Below are 22,729 nucleotides of genomic sequence, written 5' to 3'. Positions count from 1 at the left end.
CTGACAAAGCACCTGCTCCCAACATGCCCACTGCTCTACAGCAAAGCTTCATGGCACCTCTGCTGTTCCCAGTCACATCTCCCTTCCTGCTCGCGGCCGTGATCCGTATGGCCACAACAGCCATTGCACACGTGGCATAGCAGTGTTAGAGACATGTTGGGGGTCTCAAATGCAGTGCAGCTGCTTGCCACGAGGAGGCAGAGCCAGCAGTGAGAGTCACCCCAGCACTGTGGTCCTTAGACCATCGTTTGAAAACTGCTGCTCCACAGCAAGGGTATTGCTGCTTCTAAATCAGCCACAATAAGCACCAAACCGTGCTCAGGCACTCCTAGCTGGAAATATGGCTGCCATCAAGTGGGACAGGAAGTTTTAGAGGAACCATTTGAGGGTGACTGTCCATAGCACTCCCCATGTGAGAAGGATCAAGCTGGGTGTGTGTGTGTCAATTTTAGTCTGAATTCCTTGGACATCCCCTGTTTTACCTGGTCACTTTTCCAAGGCAGCTGCTAGGCCTGTAGTTCTGGCCATTTCTAAACAGGCAGCCTGGGACAACTGCAGCCTCTTACAATCAAAGCCAATAATGGCCCATTTCTGTCACGAGCGGATTGTAAAACGGGGCCTTTCCAGGCGACCCTGGCAGCAGAGCATGGGCCTGCTATCACCCCGCAGCATGCACCCACCCTTTCCCACTTGGCGTTGATGATCTGCGGGGTAACCGACGTGTACGGGTTGTTCCCAGACAGCTTGATGTTGTTGTAGTCCGCAATCCGCTGAGCCTCGTTCTGGATGCCCAGGATGGCCTCGCGCTCTTTGTCAGCATCCGGCAGGGTGGATTTGAACTGATCGTGAGCTGCAATCAGGCCCTGGAAGACACAGGATCCCAGTTAGACAAACGGTTGAAAACCAAGAAGATGGAGAGAGAATTTTTGTGAGCTCAACCCCACCTGGTACGGTGAGCCCCTGCTGCCTGGCAAAGTGCTGATCTTGCATTCCACGTGTGTCTGGGAGTTTGGGACCAACACAAGCTTTGAGTGAGAAGATTTTATCCAAGATCAAATGTCTGAATCTCTTTTCAATGAAAAGAGATGCTCTGGATTCCAGCAACCCAGCCTAACTGCAGCAGCGTGAGGCTAATGCCCGAGAATCTGGCAGTGAAACCGAGTAGCAACAAAACCCCAAAGTGCCTCTCTAAAAAGCAGCACATGCTCTGTACAGTCAGCCCAACCAGCCTCCTAGACCTAGGGGAAAACTGCAGAGTGCAGCATCTTTGCTTTCACTGGACCACCAGCTGATCTGTGGCAAGCCTGGCCTCTCCCACCTCGATCTCCTCTATGGTGTGGACAATGAACATGTCCTGGAGGTCTTCCATGGCACTCTCCATCCAGTTGTTGAACGGCGCTGCCCTCTTGGCGTATTCCAGGTGCAGCTGGTCAATGGTCTCCAGCTGCTTCTCTGTTTTCTGCAAGGGTGACACACAGGGCAAAGCTAAGTTAGGAACAAATACAGATGAATTTCCCCCCAGGAGGCCTCAGCACCATTTCCTCCTCTCTGCCTCTGGGATGTTGAGCACAGAGCCAGCACATGGCAGACATTTGCTTACCTCAAGGGCTTCTCTCCTACTGTGGGTCAGGGACCCCAGAGCATCCCACTGGTCACAGATCTTCTGGCACCGAGCGTTCACGCTGGGGGCGTCATAGTAATCCAGCTCACTGGAGTGGAGGGGGAAGGACACAGGTATTAGGTGACCCTGGACCTGGCCGAGTACAGATCAGAATTGATGTGGGGCTGCATAATGCAGTAATTTGCATGCTAAAATAGTCTGACATTCCCCAGGAGCTCATTTCTTCGTGGACCTTTGTATGGCTTGGCTCCTCTCCAACTCCAGCCTCCCAGCCCGGGCACTGCAAAACCTAGCTGGCTGGGGAATCTGGGGGAAGGCTACAGGGATGTGCCTAAGGGTGGCAGAGGCAAGAACCGCCCCCAGCTACCACCAGCCTCCTCTCACAGAGATCCCACCACAGCGGCCTTGTCTATATTGACAGCAGCACGCAGGATACACGTAGCCACACACCCCAGTGACGAGCAGGTTGCGTCCACACTGCTACGTGCAGCTACACACAGTAGTGAAGGCTCTGGCCAGGGGAGGCAGCAGCAGAGAGCTGCCAACACCTTTGGCCGCTGTCGCCTCTCTGGCAGGGAAGCTGGGGAACACTGCTAAAAACAGCAGCGTAGACAGGGGAGAGAGCTTGGACGTGGAGAGAGCCAGATTGGGAACACGGTGTAAGCAGTACCTCACAGCTACGTGGCTATTTATACCTGTGCTGGGAGTGCGCAGTGCCCGTGCTCTACGCCCTGCCGTGAGTGGTGTAGACATACCCAGCGACTGCTCTTCGGAGGCAGGCTGCACCACAGCTGCTTTCAGCATGGCCAGTTAGTAAACGGGAGGTTAAGCCGCACAACGACCTAGCAGCTTTGCTGGGTCAAAGTCCCCCAGCTCCCCACAGAGCAGTTAGCCAGGGCCGTGCCCTGCCCCCACGATGGCACGACTCAACCTGCCCAAGACATTAAGTTCTAAAAGTGCCATTGGACGGCTACAAGTTGCTGCATGTCCAGGATGCTTCAAAGGGAGGGCCGGAGGAGAGATTAAAGCTGCATGAGAAATGGGGACTGGAACGTCCTGGAGACCGAGGGACAGTGGCAGAGCTAGCAGGGAAAGCTTTGTTTTTAAAAGCACCCCTGGGAGAGTGACTAAAGCCCAGCTGAAAAGGCAGGAGGACAGCAAGTCACTCCAGAGCACTCCCGTTTTCTGATGAACCGTGTGCTATAGAACGCAGCCTGGTGGCTTGTCCAAGGAGCCCAATGTGCATGGGAATAGACTATGCTTCAGGAAACTGAGCCGCCTCTGCTCTCTCCCCCCTCCGTGGGCTCTGCACTGGGGTGCTTTCTCCATTAAGTAATGCTCCAAGCCACACATCTCCGTTTCCAGGTTCTCTGCCACTCGGGCCGCTGGAATAAGGGCTCCATTCATGGCTTTGCCCTCTCAGTGTACTAATTGTGCACAAGTTTATCTGGCTGGAAAGAGAGACCGCAGCTCGCTGGAATCTCTTACAATAACTGCATTCTTACAGAAGGGGAGGGGATGGGGACAGAACAATGGGGGTACTGTGTGTATTTTGGGGAGAACAACCCTATTAGAACCCCATTCAAACAGAGGTGCTCCTAACAGTCCAGTTGCAAAAGCCAGGTCCTCTTGGGGAAAAAAGGATCATGACATAGCCTATAAAAACTATTTTAACTCCGCCAAAATTATCGTACAGTGTCTTTTTGTCCCGGCCCCTCACTGGAGGAGGGTTCTGCTCATATCAATGTTTTGCCAGTGCAAGATGGGTACACAGCAAACCACCAAGAGGGCTTGAAAGCCTGAGCCAGAGTGGCTGCAGATGGGGTACAGGCGGCCTGCTCAGAGCACAAAGGCTCTCAGGGCAACACTGCCTGGGCTAAGAAAGATCACACTCTAGGATCGACAAAGGGGGAAGTGGAGCAGAATAGATCAGGGGTGGGACAGGCAGAACAAGATCCGTGCACTGGACTGTGTGGGGCTTTTTGTGGTGAGATGGATGTGACAGCTCTTGACAGCTCTATCTGGACAAACCCCCCACAGGACACCAAGAGCTGGGGTATGTCTTTGTGCGCTGTCTGCAGGGTACTGTTGTCTTCCACCCCGAGGTGGCTACACTGGAGTTTGATGGTGCTGTGCTGACATTGTTTTAGGAGTAAGGCTGGCTACGTACTAAGGCCCAGATCCTCAGAGGTGTTTAGGCCCCCAACCTTCGTGGACTCAGTGGAAGTTAGGAGCCTTAATACCCTGAGGATTGGGCCAAAGGGGGCAGGGTCTCTGGCACCCCCGCCGTGGAATACCAGGGGAGAAAGGCTGGCGTACTTGAGCTCCTGGGCAATGGCAGCGATCTGCTCCACGCGGTCCTGGTGAGCTGCCAGGTCGCTCTCGAAGGCCTCGTGCTTCCTGATCAGGGCTTTGATGTCTGACAGGGTGGCGGTTTCGTAGTCCTTCTGCCTCAGCATGGCTTCCTTCCCTGGGGGTGGAGAGGAGCACAGCCCGTTACACCCCAATCCACAGTGCAGAAGCAGGGTGCGGCAGCTGGACAAGCACCAGAGATACACCGGGAACAGGGTAGTTACTAAACAAGCAGCAGCACATGCTGTTCAAAAGACATCATGAGCGTGGCGGAGGGAGGGAAGGGATGCAGCAGGGTTTCAGAGGCAGGTCTGCCGCCCAGACACATTGCATCATTTGAATGAGACGTGGAACTGCCCATGGTCAGACACCACAACGAGGAATAATTCTGCCTTGTGGTCCTGACCCCTCCCCCTTCCACCTTCAGAATGAGGAGCTTGCAGAAGAGGGTGGGAAATTGGCAGCAGTTTCCCACCCCATCCTGCTCTTCCCTGGTTCAGCTGGCCCTAGCACGGACAGAGCATCCCGCCATCTGCGCCACCTTTGCCCGAACAGATTTCGTCCCTACATACTCTAGCCCCACCCACTCACATTTCACAGTGAAGAGCTCACCCATTTTATGGCAGGGCCACTGCAGGATATTAATGAAGCAGTCGCAGCCACGCAGTGTCATGGCCCCTGCCCTGAAAAGTTTACAGTTTTGACAGATGCAAGACAGGATAACAGAGTGATGTTCAAATGACGGGGAGACTGGCCAGGAGGTCAGCGAAGTGCAGGCCTGCCCCCAAACGAAGGGGATTGGCACAAAACGAGTTCTGCAGCACAGCTACTGTGAGGCGAGGGTGTGAAGATGAAGGGTCACTAACACGGCACCCTGCCTCACTTTGGTTAGTTTCTACTTGCGCTCATGGGGACACTGCAGTTCAGTGCTTAGGGTAAGACACCCATGGCCAGTAGAAGAAGCTGAAACCCCCCGTTTCTCCTTCCATAGCCCCTGTCAAAGAGAAGCTTGCAGCATGAAGCCAGACGGAGGAAGTGTGCTCCAAATTGCCTGCCTGCACAAGGACGAATCAGACTGGGGTGTAATTAAAGTGCCATGAACTAAGACAATGGAGCTGATTACATATTCTTAATGCTCTTTATTCCTCCTGGCACATTTTGGAGCTGGAGAGAGAGCCTGCTCTGGAAGGCAAGCTTCCATCCACCCCCTGCACTCCCCAGCATCAGGGTCTGGCTAGCAAGTCACATTTGTTGGCAACCTACCACATAATTGGTGCTTTTGTGTTAATCTAAAAGCTATTTGAGTTGGGAGTGCCGAGTCTGTTCAGCTTGAAATGCCTTTTGGTTCCAGTCAGCTGTTCCCCAAGATGTTCTGCTTGGGAGGTGCTGCCAGCAGCCGGCCTGGGCCCTCTGGCAGTGGCCGGGATCTGGTTCTGCTAATGGCTCCCAGGCTGCTCTGTGCAGAGGCAGGCAGGAAGTAGCTGCACAGAACTGCTTATTAGCATAACCAGCATCTGCAGGAGAGGTAGTGCCTCTAGTGGCGAGAGCACAACGGGGACTTGAGTCCTGAGTTTGATTCTTGGCTCTGCCACTGACTTTCTGGGTGCCCAGGACCAAATCAAGACCCTCTCCGTGCCTCAGTTTCCCCCCAACACCATCTGTCTATCTTGCCTATTTAGACTAAACTCTTAGGGGTAGGGATTATCTCACTATGTGCACAGACAGCACTGCAAGCAATGGGGTCCTGGTCTTGGCTGAGGCTTCCAGACAATACTAATGTAATTATAATTTAGTTACTGTCCTCTTCTGATCCCTGAAGGAGGGGCACCTATCCTCTGAAAAGTGCCCCATTTTCAGAGCTTGACTGCTTTCTGGAGAGCACAGTATCAGGCCCTAGTCCACGAGAGCAGGCATCTACATCTCCTGTCTTCCAAAGGGACGTTACTTCTCATGCTTCCAGCATACAATGCTGCATTAAGGAAGGGGACAACCGATCTATGGGATCCTGCAAGGATCTTTACAACAGGGAACAAGGACTTTAAGCAGAGTCCAGTGACACAAATGGGATTACATTCTGAGATCCCCAAACATTACTGAGCACTGACAGCTTTATTCTGGGATCGTAAAATGGCATCTTTAGCACCAAGCCCCACTGCTTGCAGGATTCAAAGAACCATCGCCCTTAGAGCTGCCATTCAGGGACTCAGTACCTCAGGGTAACTTAGCTCCTGGGGCTCCACTTTGATGGATGAGGTAGCAGGGTGTGGCTGGTAATTGACTAGTCCCTATCCTTTGCTGCAGCAAAACGGGCTACACAGCTGCTGATCAGGAATCTGCAGTGAGGCTGACAAACACCTGGGCCCTCACCTGGGATGGTGACAAAGGACAAGACCAAAAATAAGCCCAGCTGTGGAGGAGCCAGCCAGCTTGTTGGAAGCTTGAGCCATCAGACAAACTGACAGACAGCATATGCCTTCTCAGCCAGGTTTTGAAGACCTGCAGTAGCCCCAGCTGTCTACATTTGACTGGCAGAAGAAAGGAACCTAAATTGTCTCCTGGCTCACATCCAGCCCCCCCGCTCCACCCCATAAGATGACAAAGTGAGGGAAATATAATCAGAACTTTTTCCATTTGCTCCTCCTCACCCAAACTGCCAGCTTCCACTTGAGCCCTCTCACCAATCCACAGAGAGGAACGGCTGTTTTAAACCACAGATCTACCAGATACTAGAAGGGGTCTGCAGCATGCGGAGCATCTCACTGTTGCTGCCCTCAACCCCAGAGCTGGCTGCATTTCAGCAGTGCTGTGCAAAGCATGCAAAGCTGTTTTAGGACGAGGGAACGCTAGGGACTAGGGTCTCCGTTGTCCAAGCAGTCGAGGACCAGAGTGGGGGGAGGCTAGTGTACTTGACCTCCTGTGAACTGGCAGGATGCAGCAAGGTTCCAATAAGGAAAGTTACTACAGGTAACAGAAAATCCACTTCACAGTGCTGAGGACCAAGGGGCAAGTTAGTCATCATGGAGGCCAGTTCTGCCACAGGAACAGAGCCCAAATCTAGCAGCTTGTCTGCCCCAGCCCATGCCAGCTTCTCCAGGGGAGGAGGAGTTTAATAGCAACTTACAGGAAGCTTCAGTGCCAGTCAGATACCACTTTGGCACAACACTGCCATTTAACTGACGCACCTTAAAGCAGCATTTCAGCTATCCTGCACTCTCCCGTCAGCACCGCTCCAAAAAGCGGACTCCCTGCCTGATGCATCAGTCCTGTTCCTCACCACCCCAGGGTCCCCCATCTCTGCCCATAGGGACCTCAGCACTATATGTATCCATTCTACGAATTCAGTTACTGCAACCATGTTTTTAAGAAGGGAAAAGCAAAATCAGCTTAAGTAGCTGCAAGCACCGCTCCCAAAGAGAGAGCAAGCCCCTTTCTCCCCTTAATGCTCCGCGTGGTATTCTCCCAGCCTGGGCGATGAGAACATTCCTTCTCATACAGAGAGGGGATTACTGTATTTTCTATGGAATCAGATGCAGCTGCCATATTGGAAGGCTCGGAGGGTTAGCCGGCACGTTTAGCCATCTGGCTAGAGAGGGGAGACAAACGCCTGAGCAAACTGTAAACAAGCCACAGTGTCTGCGTCAAAGGGCATGGCCTCTGAGGAAGAGGACAACAGCTAACCTGACTGCATTCGCTTCTGGGACTGGCTAGGGGACCATTTAAACAGACAGCTTCTGCTGAAAGTAAAGCTTCTGTTAGTGTCTAAACTTCACCCTGTCCCATCTGAAAACGCCTGCACAAAACCACAAAGCTGCCAAGAATAGCACTGCCTATGCATTCGGGGACCTGTCAGCTTTAATTCAGGGGCCAACCACACCTGGAGTGCTCATTCAGCATTCAAAACACAGGACAAATGATTTCCTGGCCTTGCCTGTGGTGAGGAGTTGTGTACAGAGCAGTAGCTTCTATTCTTAAACTACTCCCACGCGCACACACCCAGTGCCCAGAGAGTTGTCTGGAAACACGGCGAAGCTGCAGTACAGTACAACGGCTCCATAATGCTGGCAGCTGGACTGGACAAAGTGACTTGCTAATGCAGCTAGTACCAATCCTAGGGCCATTTCATCTCCAGACCTCAAAACTACCAAAAGGATCAGTTTCCCTATTCTAGAAATGGAGGGCTGAGTGCCAAGTGACTTGCCCAAGGAGTGACATGCAGCCAGTGGTACAGAATCAGAATTCAGATCTCCCAACCCCTGCTAGGGTTCAGGTCTCCGTCTCTTGGGCCATGCTATCAGAGCCAGAGGAGCAACTGTTTTCTGCCATTCAGCCTGCTTTAAAAGGTTACTCTAGCTTTCCTCTGCCAGATCTAGATCACCCTCCCTCATCCACTCCCTGGCCTCAGAAAGAGGTGACTACCTTCAGTCCAGGACTCGTGGATGGAGGCTTTCTGCCTGAACTTCTCAGCCAAGTGGTCCAGTCGCTCTAGCCTCCTGATCTCATTCAGCAGCCACTCTTCATAGCCTTTCTCCGCCTGTTCCAAGTGCTGCCAGCCATTATTAATGTCCTGTGGGGGTGAGCATAGAAAATAAGACATTTAGAGCAAGAAAGGGCTGTGTCAGACTGCCAGCAAGATTATGAAGCACCTAAGGGGAATCTCAACGATGGGGAACATATTTGAGGAACAAATATTTAATGGGCTCTTCAGTCTAGCAGAGCAAGATCTAACAGTCCAATGGCTGGGAGCTGAAGCTGGACAAATTCAGATGTACATTTTTAACAGTACGAGTAATTAACCATCATTGACAATTTTTAAATCAAGACGGGCTGTTTTTCTAAAAGATCTGCTCTAGGAATTATTTTGGGGCAGTTCTCTGTGTGTTATACAGGGGGTCAGATTAGATCACAATGGATCCGTCTGGCCTTAGAATCTATGTATGGCCCATACTTCCAGGGTGACAGCATCAGGTTTTCCCTTTCCCATACTGGATGTTAACACCATCTCCATTATAATAGCTTTTTGCATGCCATATGCATGCGTATATGTGATAACTAACCCTAGGGAGACTGGCAGCCCAGCAACACCACTAGCTATTGGCGGAAGTTAAATGCCACAAAGTATTTGCTACCAGGAACAAAAGAGCGTACGCATCTCTGGCACATACAGCTGAGAAATGGGGCTCAGATCTCACTGCTTAGGGCAAGACTTCTCAACCTCTTTCTTTCTCAGGCTTCAGCTGCAGCCCCATGAGTTTCAGTCCTATGTGGTGGAGCTTTCGAGTCTAACACCTGGAAACCTGCTCACGGACTGCAGGGGGCCCAGACCTGTGGCTGAGAACCAATGGCTTAGGGTACGACTGCATGGTGAAAGCAGTGCCAGAGCTAGCCCACTCGAGTTTGCCTGAATCCGACTAGCAGAGATAACGAGGAGAGTGAGGCCAGAGCCACGCAGGTTTCAGAGCAAGCAGAGTCTGCACTCGGGCCTATGCTGGGATTGTTCTACTTGTGCCGCAGCTCATGCTGTGCTGTCTTCACTACCATTAGCCACACTAGCAGGATTCACACGAGCTTGGGTGGGCTAACCCATCCACACACAGTTCTTGCTGTGCTGACATATAGGCAAGGAGTATGCAGTAAGGTCGGTTACGCTGCAGGCCTTGAGGAGACACTAGGCTCTGAAATAGTAGCTGACGCACACAAAGGGAATCGCTGACTGCTGAGGGCCCTCGCTTACACCCCTGCACTCCCAGAAGGGTTTTGTAGGTGTGGGCGAGAACTGGATTTGGCCCTCAATCTTCCAGCATGAGCACACAAATCCTTCTCCTCCAGGCACTTGTGTTAGCACTGCCAGGAAGCGTGCAGACTACGGAGGGACCACCTACAAGGAGTCCAACATTTGGCTGCAGTTCTCCGCAAGCAGGTCACCCAAGAAGTTGCTTCTGGACTGTTAATAGGAGCTAGTAAGCGGACTCAAGGCAGCTTTTGGTACAGATCACTCCCTCCTCACCTCTGCCAAATTCAGTTCTGCTCACTCTGCTGCACTAAGGCCTTTTCTGCTCTGCCCTTCCCCCTCAAGTGTCTTCCCTGCCCTCAGTGCCTCATTGCTTCAGATAAACACCGTTACTCACCGAGACCATCTTGCCCTCCGAGGGCATGAACGCAGGCCTGTTGCTCAGCCGGAGTTTAGTCTGCAAAGTGTTGAAGTTTATCTCCAGCTGACACTTCTCCTGCACTTTGGGAGGTTTATGGACACGCCTGTAGTCACGGAAATCTTCCAGTTTTTGCTGCATCTCTTGAATGGTCTTCTGTGGGTCGCGGTCCTCCAGCCAGGGGATAGTGCGTTTAATCCACTCCAGCAGCTGTGGGATGAGCAGACTCAGGTTAAGCGGAGCATGAGGGGCAGCAGCAATGTACCTATCATTGGCCCTTCAAGGGGGAACCTGCAGTCAGGCTGGGGAATGTACCAACGGACACAGAATGTACCAGGGAGCCATGTCTCTCCGGCCATTGACATCCCTGATCTCTCACATCCCAAAAAGCATAGGCCACCCTCCACAATACACCGCCAGGCTCCCTGTCAGCCTCCAGCTCAGCGCTCCCCTCCACTCAGTGAAGTGACCAGAAGGCAGGGGGACTCACATCAGATGCTAGTTTCTCATAGTCCTCCATCAGGTGCTCATTCTCCTGGTTCACAGCCAGCACTTTGCAAATCCGGTTCGCTGCTGTCTCAGCCTGGAGTGAGGCAAAAGGGAAAGGGGTAGATTTTAGAGCCATTTGCAGCAGAGCAGCAAGGACAATGCATGAAAGGAGAAGCTAGCAATGTTATGATCTGTCCAGCCCCCCCACAGAGGAAAGGAAAGCCATTCTGAAGCTAGAACAGTCCCCTCAAAGGAACTTGCTGACAGGTTTAATCAGCACTTGCCATGTCATGTGGAAGATTTACCCTGAGGCCTCATCAGCTAGAAGATGCCCCTTGCATAACTCGCCATGACAGTGCAACTCGCCCACCAGGGAGGCTCCCCTAGCTCCGGCTCCCACAGCCCAGACCAGCATTGCCTGTGCTAGTGGGACTAATTGGGAAGTAGGTTCCTGAGCTGCCCTGGTGTGTTTTGCCAACACCAGATCTTTCCTCCAGCGGCTGAGGCTTGTGGCTTCCAAACGTCTGCTCCACAGAGCAGGGAGCCTCCAACGGCGTTTGGGAATTCTGGCTCGGATGGATCCAACCGATCAAAGCTTTTTTCCAAGCTCAGCATACGCAGTTGATATCTGAATGGCTATTGACCAGAGCCTCTCCACTGCCTTGAGGGGAAGATTAAGCCCTCTGCATGTTCATGTGCACTTGAGCACAGCACCCCAGTTAGGTAGGCATGTGCCCATTTTATAGACTGGGAAACAGAAGCGACATGCCATTGAGACTGGGGCAAAGCAAGGAGTAAGATCTAGATCTCAGGACTGCTCCTCATGTGCCTGTATCTCCAAGGCCACCCATCCCCAGAGCCTTGTGAAAGCCCAGCTTGCTAGCTACTGGAATGAGGATCTGCCCATCAACGCAAGACTCTGGCGCCAGCCTGCAGCAATTCTGAAAGAGTCTCTGACATGGAACCTTCCCACTGCTGCGCCCAGATCCCCTCCCCAGCATCTGAGACTCCCATATCTTCCCCTAGGCACCGCACCTGGTTTATAAGAATGGAGCACATAGTCAGTTGCACCCTAAAACAATAAAAGACCAGATTGCTGCATTCTCACTTGGAGTGTTGACTGGCTGGACTACCACAGAGTTCATAAACTAGTATTTTACCAAGTAAGTGTGTTGTGGTAGTGTCAGAATCTCTCCACTTTGTGTATTCCACTCCTTATTTGACACCCATTGACTCCTCATGCTTAACAAACTCAGGATTTAGCTCCAAAATTCACTATTTGTCAAGGCCCTCAGCATTTCAGCTGCTGCATTCTAGGTTACTGTCTTCCCAGAACTACGGCACTGAGGACATAAGCATTCACGTGGTTATCAATCTTTTCGCTTTGTCAATGAAAACAAACCCCTGTTCCCTGACTGGGATTTCACTGGAGCCTTCAGTACTGTACACATGCCTTCCTTCTGCAAGGCAGGTGGGGAAAGGTGAAATTCCTGTGGATTAGATAGGAGAGTGGGATACGTAGATGCAAAGAAGGAAAGTCAAGAGATCAAGTACCTCGTAGGCAGCAGAGAAAGAGTCCGAGGAGGAGGAGTTGAAAGCCAGACATCAACAGAAATAGTGAGGAGGGTCTATAGGAGGATGGGGAGAGGAAAACAGAGCTGGGGAAACGAATTGCCGAAAAGACTAGACAGCAGAAGTTTGATTCCCGTTAGCAACAAAACAAGCGACAAGCAGTCTGGATTCTCCTCCTCACACTGCTGGGTACCACTTAACTGTATTAGACATGCTCACATGCAGCACACATCCGTTGCCACCTCAGCCTTGGGACTGGAATTAGAGCACGACACACAAGAACACTGGAAAAACCACCACATGCTATGAGAAGCTAATAAATACCAGCTGATGCAGAGAACATGCCAGCTGTGCTGCTAGAGATTGGGATCAGACAAAGAACAATAAAACACACTGGCCAGGCCAGAATTTCACACATTACATCCACCCAGGGATGCCTGGGAGAAGTGCTAGCTAACACACGCAAGGTCAGACTTCAACAGAAACATTTCAGTCCAGATGGAATACATATCCAGTACGTGTTTCTCAAACATTGGCTAACAAACAAGGTTAATGCCTTCAGCCTATAAAAGTTTTACACTTTACTAAGTTAATCCTGATCTTTAATAATCACATCCTACAGCTGAACAGGATCCAGCGCTGATGAGCGTTTGCAGCATGTGAAAAATGTTAGGTCAGAATCCTAGATCTGCTCTAGGAATTATTATAGAGAAGTTTAGGGCAGGGGCGGGCAAACTTTTTGGCCAGAGGGCCACATCTGGGTATGGAAATTGTATAGCGGGCCATGAATGCTGCCGAAATTGGGGGCTGGAGTGCGGGAGGGGGTGAGGGCTCTGGCTGGGGGAGTGGGCTCTGGGGTGGGGCCAGAAATGAGTTCAGGGTGTGGGAGGGGGCTCCGGGCTGGGACAGGCGGTTGGGGTGTGGGAGAAAAGGCTTCGGCTGCGGATGCGGGCTCTGGGGTGGGGCTGTGGATGAGGGGCTGGGGGTGCAGGAGGGTGCTCTGTGCTGGAGGAGTCGAGGGCAGGAGGGGGATCTGGGCTGCGGCAGGCAGTGGTGGGGGGGCTCGGGGTGCAGGCTCCAGGCAGTGCTTACCATGGTTCCTGGCCAATGGGAGCTGCAGGGTTGGCATATGGAGCCTCCTTGCTGCCCTTATGCATAGGAGCTGGAGCGAGGACATTCCACTGCATCCAGGAGCCGCGCAGAGTGGGGCAAGCCCCCAACCCCACTCCCCGGCTGGAACGCCAGAGCAGGACAAGCTCTGGACCCTGCTTCCCAGTGGGAGCTCAAGGGCCAGATTAAAAACATCTGAAGGGCCAGATATGGCCCCCAGGTCGTAGTCTGCCCACCCCTGTTCTATGGCCTGTGTTACACAGGTCAGATGAGATGGTCACAAAGGTCCCTTCTGGCCTCAGAATCTATGACCCGTCAAACATCAGTCATCGGACTGCCTGTGGCTGAGGCAATTTACTGATCAGGTACAGCTCTGCCCTTCTGCCTTCAGCTTTGTAAAACTGCTTCAGAACTCACAGGCAGTCAAGATGCAGGCTACTCCTCTTTGCATAAAATAGCCCTCGTAAGCATCCCCAGCTCCTCCATACACTATACAACAGATTAGCTCAGTATCTGCTACTATGGGCAACTCGCTTCCTAACGAAGGGAACAGCCATTCGAATCCAGAATGCATTTCAAGGAAGCCAGGATGCCTACAGAACACGAGAATGGTTAGGTTACTAGTGTGCTTTGACCACTGCCAATCTCGCTGACTAATACTGTCACTGTTCCCTTGTACTCCGCCAGGTGTCCGTATTCATCCATTGTCTCAGGCTGTCAGCAATTCGGGGCGCAGCCTTTCACTTTTGTTCTGTGTTTGTAAGTGCCCAGCACAATGGGACTCTTATGAACTAGAGGAACAAGTAATAAGGAAACTACTCCCCATCTTTGGTCCAAGAACTTGGGCAGGTGTAGCACGCCTGGTGCCTTGCATTTGAAATGGAATGCATCTAGTTCTGTCTGAGCCCCGGCTGGACCCTCAGAGCCTGCTGCTCTGTTCCCCTGTATGGTATGTAATCATTCACACCAGTGAAAAGGCGGGAGGAAACGCTACCAAGCTAGAATAGTGCCATTTTACATGGGCATAATGGCCAGGCGCCTAAACTGTACTTGGGCCTCTGTTACTGATGGCAGATCGGAGACTAGTTTCAGCCTTGCTCCAATAATGGTTTAACAAGTAAAACTTGGTTCAGTAGCATCAGAAGACCCCAGTGGTGCTGGCGCCTGTACAAGCCTATAGGGCAACCATGGTCCCTGCCCCAAAGAGTTTACTCAACAGTTCTCTCTAAAAATCAAAGCCGGACAGACACCCGTGGTCTGCAGCAAGGCATCTAAACGGCTCATTTATCCCCTGAAGCCCAGTCAGCACTAAAATGGCATTTAAAGCGAATCAGCAATTAAAGATGCATCTCAAATGTCCAAACTACAGCAGCTACACAAGCAATTGAAGACAATCCGACTGACCTGCATTTGTGTTCTAAATGCGAACAAAAGATGCAAGCATTTAGTGTGGTAAGGGAAGGAAGGGAAAACCACAGTTTAAGAACACCATGAAAAGCGGAAGAAGCACAGAAATTCCTGCTTGTAATCTAGTTTCAGATTTTAGTCAGCAGAGTCCCAGAAAGAGTGTAACCATAGTAGATTTGATATTAACAGAGAGGCTTGATTCCGAGAACCAGAGGTGTAATGACTTTTTACCCCAAACGAGATGATAGTGAGTCAGGACAATGCTAGAAAGATTTTCCAGAGAGCATAAGTCCCATTTCCAAAATGACTTAGGCACTTGGGAGACAGTCTATTTGAAAGTTAACAGGAACGTCGGGGCCTCAGAACCAAGTCACTTTTGAAAATGGGACTTAGATGCTCTTGAAAATAATATGATAGTAAAAGTCATCTAGTGGCAGTATCTAGCTGCCACTGAAGAATGTTCTTCCCAATCAGTTGTCTACATAAAGAGCCATGTTGGTTTCAGAGAATATCTGTCCTTTCCCCTACAATAGCAGAGGGTAACAGCAAGGCTAACCTATTATGGTTCTGGGCATTGTCAGGTACGCTCCTCAAAGAGCTGAGTGTTTAAGCAATGTCTGGATTGACAGAACTCTAACAAGTCTGTTTTCCTAAACCTAACCTTCCTAGTGATATTCTCCATTGCCAAAGGAAGACAACCACCCCAAAACAGCAATATCTAAGATGAAATGGGGCTGAGAAGGATATTCTAGCTAAACGAGGGAAATCAGCACTTAACAGAAATGCTGATGCCAAGTGAGATTGGCACTATTTTTGCTGCAGAGCCTAGTATGAGAGGCATATTAACAGCAGTGATAAGGGTTCTTGATAAGATAATAACTATACACAGCTCAGGAAGGGGATGAGAAAGCAAACAGGATATGCATTAGGTTAAACTCATCACCAAGACTTTCAAATGATGGTGCTGCTGCTGCTATCCTACGCGCCAATCAACTGACAGCAGTGCCAAATGCACAGACATGGCATTTTCATGGGAAATGAAAAGCCTAATGCAGAATCAAATTTGATTAAGTCAGTGGAGTCATCCAGATTTGTGCTCATTATGCCAGTGATTCAAGTCCCGCTGTGATCATAAATACTTGGGTGCTAATTTCAGCTGAGCACTCTGTCAGCTACCTTCCTGCACCACAACAGCCACTGGGGGCTGTTATTCGGGCACTTAATTATGCCTCTTCCTCACATCCCCAGCTGGAATAGTTTTTTTTTTTTTAGTTTCTGTTGGGCCAGCAGTTTGAGTTTAGACATCTTTCTATCAAGTGTGTTAAAGAAGCCTCAGCCAGGGGATTATGGCAAGCAGCCCTGTAATTCTCATGGCTTGCCATAATGTAAGCCAGCTCACTCCCCTCCAGCTCCACAAGATGCTACTGTGAAGATCTCCCACCTAATATCAGTGTTTGGAGGACAGTAAAAAGATCAATTAAAAATGAGTGACTACTTCTCCCCTCACCCCCACTGGCTGCTGGAAGCAGTGACCCTTCAGTGGGCAGTGCTATGTACAATGTACCAACCACCCTAGATTTATTATGATTGCCAGGGGCTACGTTTTTGTTTCTCCACCAGTCTCAGTGGCCAGTGATCATTCCAGCCGTTTTCACTCACCACATTTCTCATAAGCCCTTAATGTGTAACAAGCCTCAGTGAGTTGCTCAGTGTGCAAGATTAGTGGCAGCTGAACCAGACAAGACATGCGTAGAAGCAGAAGCAATTCCACCTGCCAAAAGCTCACCTTTTGAGCCCCCGAGAAAGCATGGTAGAAGCAGGAAACGTATGTCATGATAGCCTTCTCATCGGGCCTGAGAGTGCCTACAATATCTGCACAGAAAGAAAGGGAGGAGAGTGAAGAGAGCAGCGTGGGAACCTCCCAGCCCCTCTGGCATGCAGCTGAAGGGGAACAAGCGCTTGCTTCAGACTGGAATCCAAACCTAAACTGGAGCGTGACTCAGCCAAATGGGCTGTTTTAAATCTTTTCCACTCACTTCAGAGCTCCTGTCCCTTAAAGTCTGAGACTCTCCCAAGATGACTAGTTCTACTCCGCTAGCAGCCCTTGAGCTGAGACACTGCTATCAGTCTTGGGATTCAGCTTCTTGGCTGGACAGTTGATTTCTCCTACTGTTTACTGCTACATAGTTTCCCCTCACTAATGATATGCCCTCGTCACCTACTCTATATATTTTATTTTTCTGGTCCCTCTAGTGTTACACAATAGCTGGAGCCACGGAAGCTGGACAGCTCCCTGAGCATGTACGAACTAGCTGAGATTTGCTTTCCAGTCAGCAAGAGACCACTGCCATCTGCAAGAAAAACCGGGTCAGTGTAGGATGCCGCAGTTCGAAGAGTTATAGCGAGATGAACACAGCTGCCTCCGGTACCTTCTGCGCGCCAGAAAATGCATGGTAGAAGCTGGATACATAGGTCATGATGGCCTTCTCATCAGGGCGAGCTGTGTTGACAATGTCTGCAAGCGAACAATAAGTGTTAATGCCCTTGTGGAGAGAGCCTGGTTTCACACTGAGTCAGACTTGATGGCCAAGGCACATCATCTCAAGAAACCTGCTCTTCGCCATTCTGTAGTCCTGTAGATAAGCAGCTCTCTAAAAAAAGAAGTGCCAGAATATCTGGGTGGCAGAAGAGGCCATCAAAACTGTCCTGGATATACGACAGAACGTGAAAGATAAGCTTGTCAGCCAAGACTAAACACAAGCCATTTGCAGCTATTTGGTACTGAATGAATCATTTTACCGAGGGCAGCTGCTACGGTTTCTGTGACTGTTTTAAAAAGGGAATGTTGGCCCTGGGATTTAGTGGTGGAGACAGTCTAGTGAGATTATCACCACACAAAACAGGAACTGGGGTGCACTTTTACCCAAAGTAACCAACACATGGTTCCTCAATTCCGGTCTCACTTCTCGTTCAGTTCACACTATGGTCCTACGCAGGAAAGGTCACTACGTTCTGTGAGCATTACATTTACAAATGGGAATGAATAGCTAGAAGCAGCCAAGGTATCAGAGGGCAATTAGTTCCAGTTGGGACAGCTTCACTACTAGTGAAAACAGAGAAAGGCAGGATGCATTTGACAACAAATTTCTGATGTGGCACGCGTTTACAAAGCTGCATGATTAGCCTTATGTGGCCTTGCAAAGACAAGCCTAGTCATGGAATGGGTGAGAGATGTGAATGCTCTATGGAAGGCCAATTCTGACTTTTAAACACAAGCCAGGCTGGTTGCCCTGTCAGATCAGACCACCTGAGGCCCAGTCCTATGTGACGCAGCAATGGAGGAAATGCACTTTCCTCTTGCCTTGACAAGCAAGTTGGGACTGGGTCATCTCCACTGCAACGGCAGAAACTTCCACTGACCGAGGTGGTTACTGCAGTGAGTGTCTGGAAAGCTTACCCTCGGCATCCAACATCTTGGGGATGTCCAGGTATTTCTCGGCCACCTCAAAGGCGTTGTTCAGGTTCGTCACAGGATCATCCTGGGAAAAGGACAGTTGTAAAAAGGTGTTATGACCCTGAGTCACTGGAAGCTCCCTCTAACACAGATGGCACTGCTGCTCCAAGGGCTGTTCAGCAGGCTGCCTAACATCTTCCCCCTTTCCTCCTGAAGGCAGACTTGCTGAAGCATTCATGTCTAACCTTTTCCACCAATGACCCAAATGTTCCTCAGTCACCTGCTCCCATAAGCCGACCGTTTCCTGCCAGACTCCAATTCCTGTCTCACTGAATGGAACAGAGACTACCATGTGACAGGACGATCTTTGCAAATCCTGCCTTCTAGCATGGAATTCACATTCTAATAAGACACACAGCTAGCAGCTACAAGGGGGGTCAGAGTTTAAGTGGGATCCATGTTTCCCTGGAGTGTGTCAGGTAGCACAGAACTTGGCTTCTGAAGAGAAGATAACATGGCCACTGCAGAGATTTACCTTTCTGAGTTTGTCGTATTCAATGAGCTCTGGTCTGTGTCTGTGGATCAAGGCATTGAAAGCAAGACCGTCCTTCCAGCTACGAAAGAGATCAGAGAGTTAGATAGCTTTAGTGTATGAGGTTAAATACATGTATCTGTATAATACACTACAGAAAATGATCACCAATACACACTAGAGTCCAACAGATTTTTTTTTCAGTTCACCTTGATTTAATGCCTCTAGAAGTAGCAGGACTGATTACTATGCACAGTTAACTGTATGCTTCCTTTAGATGGGCATTTCAGGTCTTCGATCCCCAGGATCTCCTGAGAATAACAGCCCAGATAAGAGGCAGCAATGGCTAGAATTGCAGATTTAAACGAGAGCAAAACATGCATGAATTTGGGGGTTTTGTTCCAGCCAAGCTGCACTAAAAGCATCACTTCCCTAATGGCAGGCCCATTGAATATTTCATGGACATGCCTCTGAGGCCAAGGGAATGGGCTATTTCTTGCTGTCTTCAAGACACGCAGCACTGCCTGCCAACACGGAGAGCTCTTTCTGAAGCGTGTAAAGGAGCAGACAGAGTCGAGCACTCGCTAAGAGGGGGTCTGACAAGCAGTTACCTGATGTGGAAATTTTGTACATTGACGTTCTTGTAGGGTGCCGTCTTCCTCTGACACCACAGCAGCAGGCCTTCCTTGGCAGAGGTCTCTGCAAAAGACACAGGGCAATTAAGGGACTGTGCCCAGGAGCGTGTCTCTCCGGGTAGAGTTTTAAACCAAGAACACGAGACAAGAGTGCAACAGATGACTGAGAGTTATCCACAGATGGTAAAGGGTGCAACCTACCCCGTTTAATGTTAGTGTTGCAGCATGTGTCTGAGTCACAAGCCAACCTGGCCAAAAACATGCAAGTCAAGTACTGCAATTCATATTCAGGGTGATATCAGTTTATTTTCCATCGTGGTTGTCTCCAACTAGGAAGGACAGTCTCCAGTTGGTGTGTTGAGTCAGGACAGCTGCAAGTACGGGGTAAAAAGCTCATCTTCCTTCTATTACCACTAGGTGGTTGGAGAGACTATCCCAAAATCTGGATCAGCACAGGGGAAGAACAGTGTAGAAAAGAACATCGATGACCCACCCCGCAGTCCCAGATTCACATGGAGCAGGTATTTAGCACTTACGGCCAACAGAGCAAGTGAAGTAGAAGCACAGTAAGTGATTTACTGGAACAGACAGCTGTGCAAAAAGTGTGCATTGGAAACATGACTTGCAGATGCATGAGCTGTCCTGGATTACCATAAAACTGTATCAATTCACTGCACCAGTTCCATCTTCCCCATCGTACATTCTTTGTGCTGTAGTTACACCGATCCCTCTAATGTGCTGGAGAGCAATGAAGCAGAAGACAAGGACACAGCTTGCACACGCCTGGCTCTTACCTTCCACAGAAATGTCCTGAATGGCAAATCGAAGGATAATTGTCCAGATCATGCCCAATGTCATCTTTGCATTGCCATCTACGATCTCTGAAAGCAACAGAGGACAGAAGAACATTGACATTAAACTCACCAGAAATGAAGGAAAACCTTGTTTTCTTACATACAGACACATCAGCAAACAACTTCCAGGTGCAAGCAAGCTAGGAGAAGAATTTCAAGAGGTGCTACAGTAAATAGCCATTAACACCTAGTCCAGTTGAAAGCCAAATACTAAGTCGATTGCACTGTCCGCACATCCAGAAAGAGTTTATTGCATTCTGATTCAAACACTTCAGGATTTTAAGTTCCAGTGTGCCCTTAACCAGTTTACATTTTACTCTATAGAGGACAGAGGGACAACACTTCAATAAAGGATATATGGAGGCTAATCTTTTCATTCAAAGTTGGAGCTCACATCTGAGGACTCAAAACTCTGAAGGACAAATAAGGAGCAGTGAGAGAAGGCCTCCAGTTTGCATTTGATACTAGACAGTGGAGCAGAGGTACCAGGCCAGTGTTCAAAGTTTCACTAGCAACACTCGTGGGGTTTCTGGAATCCAGACTTTAGACTGTGTCTCTTTAGCATACCCGGGTACATTTGGCAATTCTGAGAGAGTCGGATAGCACTGGAACAGCCCAACAGCACAAGCTTCCCACACATAGCTCATCCCCAGTCACCCTCTATCCAAATTCCACTCCCAGATCTCATGAGCGGACAAGGCTAATGGCTACAAAACTGACAATTGGGCATCATCATGCAGGGACACATGATAGTTCATTAATGACCTCACCGCAAACTTTTATTTAAACCCAGCTCTCTAGAGTAACAGGCTGCAACGTCCACTGCCATGCGGACAAAGTCAACTACATCTGCACTCAGCCTATGACAATGTTAGTCACTCACAGCGCCAGTGGATCTCAAACTTTTGTCCTGGTGACCCCTTTCACATAGCAGGTCTCTGAGTGCGACCCCCCTTATCAATTAAAACCACATTTTTATATATTTAACACCATTATAAATGCTGGAGGCAAAGTGGGGTTTGGGGTGGAGGCTGACAGCTCGTGACCTCTCCATATAATAATCTCGCGACCCCCTGAGGGGTCCCAACCCTCAGTTTGTGACCCCCTGATCTAGATACAGCAAGAAAGCCTCTTTCAATCCCCCTCAAAATGATGAGTTTGCATCTATTAGTTTCAATTGTATGAAATAAAGGAGAGTAGGAACTTGTGAGATTACGGAGATTAAGGGACCCCATATTAGTTAAACAGTGATAGCAAGATGATTTCTTTGAACAACTAGACATGGAATTTCTCACATCTCTTGAGCAGCTAAAAGCCTCTTTCAAACCAAATAAACCCTTGGAAGCACAAAGAAGTAAGTCTGGGTACCAAGAGGGCTGTTGAATAGTCACAGCACTAGCTAATATCTAGGAGGAGAGTTCAGTGGATAAACTGGCTTTTGTAAATCAGACACCCCCTCCCACATCTTGAATTGTAATGTGGCACTAGTTGGAACAGGCACTGGTTTCAGGGACAGTCAAGAGAAAAGACACCAGTTACTTGCAACCTCAGTGCAAGCCATGTTACTTGATTAATTCAAACTGGCTCTGCAAGGTAGCCTAGTGCCAAGTGATGTCCTAGCAATATCCCTCGGTGTCTAAGCAACAATGAGAGTTTCACAAGTCCAAGGAACAGGTCATGGTTCTTGTGAGCAAGGACAGGTTCTACGAAGAGACGGTTGCTGCAGCTTGTATTTCTGGGGAACAAACTGCCATATCAGATCAGCCCAGCATCCTATCCAATAGTGGCCAGTGCCAGATGGTTTAGAGGGAGGAAATAGGCAGAGGTTTCTTGGCTCCAAGGGAAGTTTCTTCCGAACCCCCACCACTCAATGGTTTGCTTATGCCCTGAGGCATAAGGGATTCAAATACGCTAATAAAATATTTCTGTCTAACGTAACTATATTCCTGGGTGGGTAATTTAACCAAATTTATTCCCACATTCTAAACTTTAACAAAAATATCAAGGAAAAAACGTGTTTAAAAATGCAGTAGCCTGGACAATCTAAGGGTAGAGAACTATAAATAGACGAGTACTGATGCACATACAGAAGCCACCAATCAGGAGATGGAAGAATTTAGTTCTCTTCTAGACTATCCTCCTTGGGAAGGAAGAGAGGAGAAATACTTTGCATTCAAACTAGTTATCTTAAAAACTGACAGATTTTAAGTTACTTGCAATAGTGAGAAAAATACAGTACTTCTCCCTCACATAAACTCCCCATTTAGGAACCCCAGAGAGACAGACAAAAATGTTAAAAAATCAGGATAAAAACTTTTGTTTTTCATGCTATTAGGCTTTATTGTAAAGTTTCATTATGGAAATATCCAAAAAAAAATCTGTGTGATCTGTGTAAATGGAAAAATAGTTTTCCAAAGTGAACTCACCATTAATAGCATTTTAATGGACCATCTATCTGGATATTCTCACTATTCTGCAATTCTGTGAAGCTCCTCTGGGGTCTGTTTAACCAGGGTGGTTTTCTCTGGACAGATTAAATAAATGCAGCTAGGAGAGG

The 22,729-nt window shown here is 49.3% G+C and overlaps 1 protein-coding gene across 3 annotated transcripts in view; it reads right to left on the bottom strand.

Annotated features, from left to right (window-relative positions):
- The window catches only part of ACTN4 (actinin alpha 4), an 80,373-nt gene that overhangs the window by 9,112 nt on the left and 48,532 nt on the right, over positions 1-22,729 (bottom strand). For 2 of the 3 annotated variants that reach the window (XM_032776309.2, XM_032776310.2), the window contains exons 4-15: positions 20,113-20,199; positions 19,295-19,382; positions 18,687-18,765; positions 18,155-18,236; positions 16,484-16,569; positions 10,610-10,702; positions 10,099-10,329; positions 8,390-8,537; positions 3,941-4,091; positions 1,601-1,709; positions 1,319-1,459; positions 681-863 (exon numbers count right to left, since the gene is read on the bottom strand). In XM_032776309.2, the coding sequence (XP_032632200.1) occupies positions 681-863; positions 1,319-1,459; positions 1,601-1,709; positions 3,941-4,091; positions 8,390-8,537; positions 10,099-10,329; positions 10,610-10,702; positions 16,484-16,569; positions 18,155-18,236; positions 18,687-18,765; positions 19,295-19,382; positions 20,113-20,199 (1,478 nt within the window). Of the gene's footprint in view, positions 1-680; positions 864-1,318; positions 1,460-1,600; positions 1,710-3,940; positions 4,092-8,389; positions 8,538-10,098; positions 10,330-10,609; positions 10,703-16,483; positions 16,570-17,126; positions 17,213-18,154; positions 18,237-18,686; positions 18,766-19,294; positions 19,383-20,112; positions 20,200-22,729 lie in introns of all 3 variants that reach the window. The other variant, XM_032776308.2, reaches the window with a different exon arrangement.

Source organism: Chelonoidis abingdonii, chromosome 11 (genome assembly GCF_003597395.2).
Source record: "Chelonoidis abingdonii isolate Lonesome George chromosome 11, CheloAbing_2.0, whole genome shotgun sequence".
In the NCBI taxonomy this organism is placed as follows: domain Eukaryota; kingdom Metazoa; phylum Chordata; order Testudines; family Testudinidae; genus Chelonoidis; species Chelonoidis abingdonii.
Note: the sequence above shows the minus strand (reverse complement) of the source record. Positions and strands in the feature narration are given on the sequence as shown.